The 8,192-nt window shown below is 38.1% G+C and overlaps 1 protein-coding gene across 1 annotated transcript; it reads right to left on the bottom strand.

Annotated features, from left to right (window-relative positions):
• Positions 1–652: 652 nt before the first annotated feature.
• On the bottom strand, positions 653–7,416 carry LOC112140365 (2-phosphoxylose phosphatase 1; the record flags this gene model as incomplete). Its single annotated transcript, XM_036211194.1, has 4 exons — positions 7,286–7,416; positions 4,362–4,508; positions 1,024–1,206; positions 653–849 (listed from the first exon to the last, which is right to left on the bottom strand). Coding segments are annotated over exons 2-4 (495 nt in total), but the record flags the coding sequence as incomplete, so codon positions are not given.
• Between the last annotated feature and the right edge of the window lie 776 nt (positions 7,417–8,192).

The raw sequence follows: 8,192 nt of genomic DNA, 5'->3' as shown, positions 1-8,192 counted from the left end.
TTAAGAAGTTTAAAAAATAAAAATAAAAAATCCCATAATCTTAAATAGACAATAATAATAAATTGTTCAAATATTAATCATGAATACTGATCATCATATTCATGCAACAACAAAGTCATCATTCATTTTTTAAGAATTTTAAATGAAGACATGAATCCAATTTGGTTAAAAATGTTCAATAGTTCTAAAGATATTAAGGGAAAAGTAACCAAACTCTCTAACATGACTAGTTATCACTTGGATTTACTAGATGGTAGGTTTTTTAGGCAATAGTTACACTATTTTTAATTGTTTGTTAAAACTACTTCACAGAAGTGCTCTGTTTAAGTGTTAAATGATAAATCAATGTTAATTAAATAAAAATAGGGAGAAAAAAAACCTAAATGTGTTTATTCAATTTGTACATTGTTTTAATGTGTTACAAAAGTTTCGGAAGATCCTCTAAATCAAATGACTCGGAATAGGATCGGGTCCCAAAGACCCTTATTGGGACATCCCTAAACTGCATTGCGTCTTTTCTCCACAACAGGAGGACACACATTTCTGAAACTTCACAATAATTCTCATTTATGCAAGAAATGGGAAAGAATGTGGTACGACACCGCCCTTCTCATTCAGGGGGAAAGATCTCCTTCGTTAACAGAAGACACACCTCAGGGAGAGGAACTGAGCCTCCACTACCTACAAGAACACGCAGAATCAAGTGGAACAGGACTGTGTACCTGCTGACCGACAGGGTACAGTTGATGGGTGGTCGCTTGGTTTTTGGAATGTAGTAAAGCGGGTATCTGTCTCCATGTCGAATCATCACATGGACGGACAGCAGCTTGTAGTCTGCTGGACTGTGACCTGCAACAAGTAAGAACTAATTCATTTAAGCTACAAATATCAAAGTAACTTTGATTAAATGATGAATAGAAGATGACGTAGTATCCTCTTTTACTGATTCATTCAGTGGATGAACAGGATCTGTGAAGGTCTCAGTTTGATCAGATTTTTGTTGTGTCCGTGTGAAAGTCTCACCCTCCCAGGCCTGCTCGGTTCTGTTGGGGGTGTTGCAGTAGCTGTAAGCTTCAGAAATGGGGTCGGGCTCTTGGGTTTGGGTCACCGGGAACACTCGCTTTCTGCTCTTCCCCAACGAAAGGCCTTCCCCTGAAGAGGTGGCTGGACGCTTCTCCACCATGGGGGCGGCTGGAGTCAGGTTCACTGAGATTCAAAGGGACAAAAACGTTTAATAGTAATCTCTCAATTCCTCCAAAGTCCGTAAAAGAAGAGTAAAAATATATCGACGTCAGAGATTCCAAAAAGAAAAGTAAAATCAGTCATTTATTAAGCTTGACCCCTAACCCAAAAATGTTGCCATAACTCAACTTATCCACAGAAGTTCATGTCTGTCCACTCTCACATGACTGGACCACAGTGACTGAGCTCATCAAGATGAAAACCCCTTTTTCCTACAATGTTGGTTCAGTCAAATGAAAGCAGACAAGCAGAACTCCACTGAAGAAACTGCATCTCAACTTTGTCTCCATGTCAACCGCTCTCTCCTTCCAAAGCCCCCACTGTTAGCACACTGTTGCTGAGGAACCAATGACCTGTGAGCTCAGAGAGAAAGGCCCAATAAGAGCAGAGCTGTCCTGGGAACTGGGAAGCATCAACAAACATCTGAAGGAGAAAACACTGAACGCTTGTGTTCCTAAGAAAAAGCAGGAAATCTTCTGTCCTACAAACACAAACGTCCTCACATCCCACCACAAACCCAACTGTGAGACTGACTAGTGTCAATAAAGCTTCGTATAGACAGCCAAAGAGGGATTATAAATGAAGACAGACTGAGAAATGTTTTACTATCTTTTAGACTCGGATCATGATCGTCTGATGGTTCAAATGTGGAAGAGTTTGGTGCTCATCTTCACCAGTTCTTCAACAGTTTGGTCAATGATTTCCAGGATAATCTATGGAGCTCTGAGAGGCTCAGACGTAAATAATTTTTAACATGAACATGTTTTTAAACAGAATCAAAATTTTTGTATTCTACTATAAATGATCTATTATAAAAAATCTATTATAAACTACATAGTGCACTATATAATGTGTTCACCATTTTATAGTGCTGTCCAATTGTACATTCTATAATCCAGTGCCCCAGAAATTTCCCAGAAGTCTCTGCAAAAAAACCTGTCTGCACCGATCCTCAGTAGATTGGCAAATATAGACCACAATTTTTTTTAAATTAAATCAAACCCTAAAACTTCAATTCAATTCAATTCAATTTTATTTATATAGCCCAAAATCACAAAGAGATTTGCCTCATTGGGCTTCAAAATATAAACAATTGTTAAAAACTAAACAGACTACATAAACTGGTTATCCCTGCCCTTAGACCCTCCCTCCCGGTAAGGAAAAACTCCTAAAAAAACCTGAAAAACTTCAGTCCTGCTCCAGGACTTCTGCTCCAGCTTTTTCCTCTGAGGAAAGTGATCGTCATGAGAAAATAAATAAAGAATCTTTTCAGAGGGAAAGTTCACCTCTCCCCAGATTGTTTTTGTCTAGATAATGAAACTAAAGTTTGTTTCAAAGGAACAAAGTCTAAATAGTTTAATTTCTCTAGTGTCATGCTCTCGTGTTTCACTTCCTCATTTTTAGATTCTCTTCTGCTGCATCTCAGTCTTCAAAATGATCAAATTTACCAAACAGGTTAAAGGAAACTATAAAACCCCCTCAGGTATTTTGTCTTGCTGTTGTGATAAACTAGGGAATAAAGTATGTCAACATATGAAATATGATATTAATAAGAAGATTTTGGTCAATATATGGAAAAGTGAAAAGTGTTCCTATTGTTTATGGGTGTTTTTTATTAGCGCACTCTACCTAATGACTTTTTTAATGTTCAAGATTGAAAACAAAATCCCCCTTGGTATTATAAAAGTAAAGATGAAAGTCTGTAACAATAATAATTAAAAAAAAACATAATAAAACATTTTGTTGTTGTATTTTGATCTTTAATTGTGACGCAATGTTACAAATTTAAATGAAAATACCTCAAGATGAGACTTCTCACAGCAATTATTAGGTTAAAAATGTTTGCAATTACAACCCAAAAATTAGATTAATTAATTACAGGTCATGATTAAATAATTCCACCAAATAAATTGCATAACGGTACTTAATGTTACATCACCCATCAACCTGTGCCTCCCTGTAAATAATGTTTCGTCTATAAATAGTTTTGTCTAAAATACCATATGGTTAGTGTTTCAATAAACCGTCGATGTTTATGTAACAATTAGCGTTTCTGTACACGTCTAAAGGAAAAGCGGCAGCATAAAATCAAAGCACAGCAACAAAACCCCTGCAGACGACCTTCCTCAAAATTCAGGTGAGGAAACTACAACTAGAAATTAAAACCAGCATGGAGAAGATGAGAACAAATGACAGAAAGATGTTTGCATAAACTCACCAAAGATGAGACAGAAGACGAGAATGTGTGCAACAACAGAGCACGCCATCCTGAAGAATACTCTGCAGCCTGAGGTCCAACCTCACACTAGATCCCATTCACCGGGAAAAGCTTTTCCCTCAAAGACTCCAACACACCACACCCCCATTCAAACACGCCTGGTATAGCCAAACTCCTCCAGAATAGCTGTGTCATGGTTCCCTCACAAAGAGACGTTTGTGCTTTCAAGATGAACGCCAATGAGGGCACAGGAACGCCACAGCAGCAAAAGTAAACAAATACACACAAGAATGCCACAACAAACGGACATTAATGCACACAGACACACACACACAAGAACGCCACAGCTGCAGATGCACATGAATACACACAACGCAACTTTACAGACTCATCCAGAAAAAAAAAAAAATTACAATATAATTTGGAATTCTTGCAGAATTTAGTTTTCACTTTATTATGGAGGTAATGGTCCACCATGTCATGCTGGAACATTATGAGCAAAGCTGGAAGTACTGTGGGGGTGGGGTCAGGGCTTACTTCATTTTACTGGCATTTCCATGAAAACTACATTCAGCAGAAAAAGCCAGCCCTCTGCCTGGGCCACATCAGCCCTCCCTATTCCTGGTTGGGGAGCTTCCTTGCATTGACTGTTCCTGGCTGGGAGACACAGTCCAGACAGATCCCTGGGGGAATGCTTAACAATGACCCCATACAGAAGGGACAATTCTAGAAGGGAGTGCTCTGTTTCTGTGAGAAATAAGGGCGATGATGAAATGATGTTCATGGATTTGTGGAATTATACTCACATTCACACAAACACCATGCAACATTCAAACTGAATAATGGGTCATGGTTACAGCTAGGGCTATCAACAGGTAGTTTATCAACAATGAATACTTACAGAACTGGAGGCTCACACTGACGATGGCCAGCACGACGCCGCCCACCACCACCAGGAGGAGGAAGCGGTTACGAGCCAGCATCTTGGGGTGGATCCAGTCTACGGTCTTTTCCATCAGCCATTAAGGCAGCATTCCATCTCTGCAACCTGAACCCCATAGAAATAAGAAATAAATCAACCCAGGTTTTGATTGAGTCAGAAAAAATATTTTGAACAAATATAATTTTGTGTAGAATGTGTCCAGATCCAAAGTTGGTAAACTTCAAATGTTGACAATTTTACTCTAGAGTTCACACACAGACACATACTAATCCAAGGCAAAGGCCACACTCGGATAAGGAGCCACAATCAGGTAAGGAACCATAGTCAGATAAGGAGTCTCACTCAAGGAAGGAACCATAGTCCGATGTGGAGCCGCATTCGGGTAAGGAACCATAGTCAGGTTCACCAGCTGTGTTTACATGTCCAAAATGTCCTTAATCGGATCAAAGATCGGATTGGAATATAACTGTGCACATGGGCCCTGAAAAACTTTATCTGATTCTAACAAACATTTACATGTGCCACACGTTTGATTGGAATAAATCATTTTGACATGCACAGAACTGTCTAAAATGCCGTAAATAGTCGTAGAAGAAGAAATAGCGAGTTTCTTTGTAAACAAAAGATGTTGCGGCATAGAGCGAGATGATCCTCTGAGTGCGCTTTCATTATTATTCATAATATTTCTAAGTGACCGTTTGCTCATGATTTTCTAAATCCATGCGGGCAATGCAGCAGTCTTGGCTGCACGTAAATATTTGGGAATACCATCAGCCTTTCTTTTGTCTGGATTGGAAATATAATATTCATATGATTTTTTTGCATGGTTTCTCAGTACTGTTTAGAGCACGGAGCAGCATTTCTACATTTATAAAATAGTGTTATATCTATCTACTTATATTAGTGCTGACACAAACTATAATTTATTCATCGACTAATCACCGATCATTTTTTCCAATTACCGGTAGTCGACTAATCGGGTCATGCGTAAACTGGATGTAAAGCACACATCTTAACCATCATTAGCTTTAAATTAGTTAAAAACTAGATATAGCATTTCATGCGATAATGCTAATGTGAATGCTGTCAGCTGAATTTGGCCACTGAAAATACTAGTGCTGACAGCTGAAGATGCTGAAATTGATAGCTAAAAATGCTAAAGTTGATAGCTGAAATTGCTGAAGCAAATAGCTAAAGATCGCTGAAGCTGAAAGCTAGCTAAAATATTAGTTATATGCCAAATTAAACTGAAAAAAGCCTAAATTAGCTAAAGCAGCTGGCACGCAGCTGAAATATCACCTAAACTCCAAATTAGCCTAAAAAACAGAAAAAAATCCTAATTTAGCCAAAATAGCTAGCATGCAGCTGAGATTTTACCTAAATTCCAAATTAGCCTAAACAACTGAAAAAGCCTAAATTAGCCAAAATAGCTAACATTTTGCTGAAATATTAGCTAAACTCAAAATTAGCCTAAAAAACATAAGTTAGACAAAACAGCTAGCATGTAGCTGAAATGTTAGCTAAAGCCCAAATTAGCCTAAAAAATTTAAAAAAGCATAAATTAGCCAAAATAGCTAGCATGCAGCTAAAATATTATCTAAATCCCAAAATAGCCCAAAAAAATCTTAGTAAATGCCAAAATATTCCAAAAACCTAGCAGAAAGCCAAAATAACTTTCAACTTTAGTACACTCTAACTCCATATAATATAAAGTAGGGACTAAACGATTATTAAATTAGTCGTCAACTATTTCAATAGTCGATTAGTCGTCGATTTGTGGCAGCCCTAACTTACATAGACATGTGATGTATTGTAGCTTGATTATTCCTAATAACTTTTAATTTATGTTGGAAATATATAAATATCTGATCTTAAATTACAAACCAGATCATGATAATGCACATAAAGGAAATGGTTAATCCCGGGGTGGGATTATAAAAACTCATTTCTTCCCATTCCCTTTCAGGGAATCTCTTAATATTAGTTATGATGTGTTTAACATGTCTTTATATGTAAACTTCTGATGATTTATTGTATTGCACATGAATTATTTTTTTGTGATCGCTTGAAATAAACTACTTCTAATCTAATCTAATAGACTAATTACGAGCCACACTCAAGAAAGGCACAATCCGGCTCTGATGTCATCTTGTTTCTTTAAGTCTACATCAAACAACTATGACAAAGATTCCACTGAATGTCTTTTTAATTACCCTGTGGATTAATAACACATTTAATTTATTTCAAATGTATTCATATGTTCATATATTTATGACCCGTTTGTGTTTTTCAGTTTTTAAATGTCTCGTTATTGTCAGCAGAAAAAAGGACATTTAAAGAAACTTTCCGGTTAATCTAAACACAAACTATGAAAAGTTTTCTATGGTGATGACGCGTTCACGTCACTGCATTCCATAAAAGTGAGGGTGCCACCTCATCAACCGGAGCAGAGAAGCTGCAGGTACCACCGTGAAATGCGACTCAGGTGAACTCTGTGACTCAGGTCACTCACCTGTCAACAGATTCTGAGGTTGGTTTCAGGAAAAGCGCTCGGAACTTTGACAGGGGAAAATCCGGTCAGGGTCGTGAGGTTAAACTCTTACAAAGATGTCACAGCGACAAAATAAAACTCTGACGCCGCTAACGTGAAGCACTGCGGGGTTAGCATCCCTACGGCTAGCTACAGTCCCGCAGCTCCGGCGCCGCATCGACCCGCCTCCTCCTTCACGAGCATCCCGCTCCGGCTTCCGGCAGCTTTGCTCCTTCACCGATCTGACCGACCGAGAGCCACCGAACCAAACGGCAGCCCAGTACCACGAAAAGAACAATCCGAGCACAAAGACCATCGACATAGAACCGGAAGTATCCCACCTGGTACTCACCTTTAGACGGAGAGACCTGCAGCCACACAGAGAAGATTCACGCTTAAAGCGGGCGCTCCGCTATTTCATGCAGACTATGGTAAACATGCTAATGTAGTTGTTATCTCTGCTTCCGGTAAGGCTTTTCAAAATAAAAGAAGAGCCACACTTTTTCACAATTTGCCTTGCAATATCTGAATGGATAAGCAATAATAGCCTGTTAAATAAACACAACAGCTCTTCCTTCAAAAATATGACGTAAATGTGAAGGCAGATACATGAATGGCTGAATCAACACTAAATGTTGATGTTGTTTTGAGAACACAGTTTATAATGTTTGGTGGAAATTTTGAAAAGCACTACCACTGTTTCCGGCAGCACCTTTTTTCCTTCAAACTTGACTATCAAAATAAATGTCTGTACTAGAACCATTAAACAATGAACTGAGTCCAGCTCGAAGGCGCCATCTAAAGGACTAACTTCAATAGTACACGTGATCTTTATGACTCCTCAAAACTACACATAAATAACAAACTCCATGTTTCAACAAAACTCCACCGAATCAGTGGAATTTATGTTCCCTTGAGATAATTATAAAAATGCTAAACATACATTCAAGTGAGTTTTTACTTTAAATTAATTTTCTTACAACAAGACCAAGTTCCATTTATGTTTAAATGTATATTAAAAACAGCTTAAATGATGGATAAATCACATTTCCTACCTGCCCCCCTGCTGTTTCCCCAACCTTTCTATATAGAATTACTACTATTATTTTTACGGTTACGTTACAACAAGGCTGTAAAGTTTAGTCAACTAATCAATGACTATTAGGCACTTGCGGACAAATGGATCCACAAATGTCTTTGTTTTCCTCTTCTGAGCTGGAATATGGGCCCAACTTGTAAAATTTCTCAGTACATTTGCT

This window comes from Oryzias melastigma, unplaced genomic scaffold (assembly GCF_002922805.2).
Source record: "Oryzias melastigma strain HK-1 unplaced genomic scaffold, ASM292280v2 sc00921, whole genome shotgun sequence".
NCBI lineage: Eukaryota > Metazoa > Chordata > Actinopteri > Beloniformes > Adrianichthyidae > Oryzias > Oryzias melastigma.
Note: the sequence above shows the minus strand (reverse complement) of the source record. Positions and strands in the feature narration are given on the sequence as shown.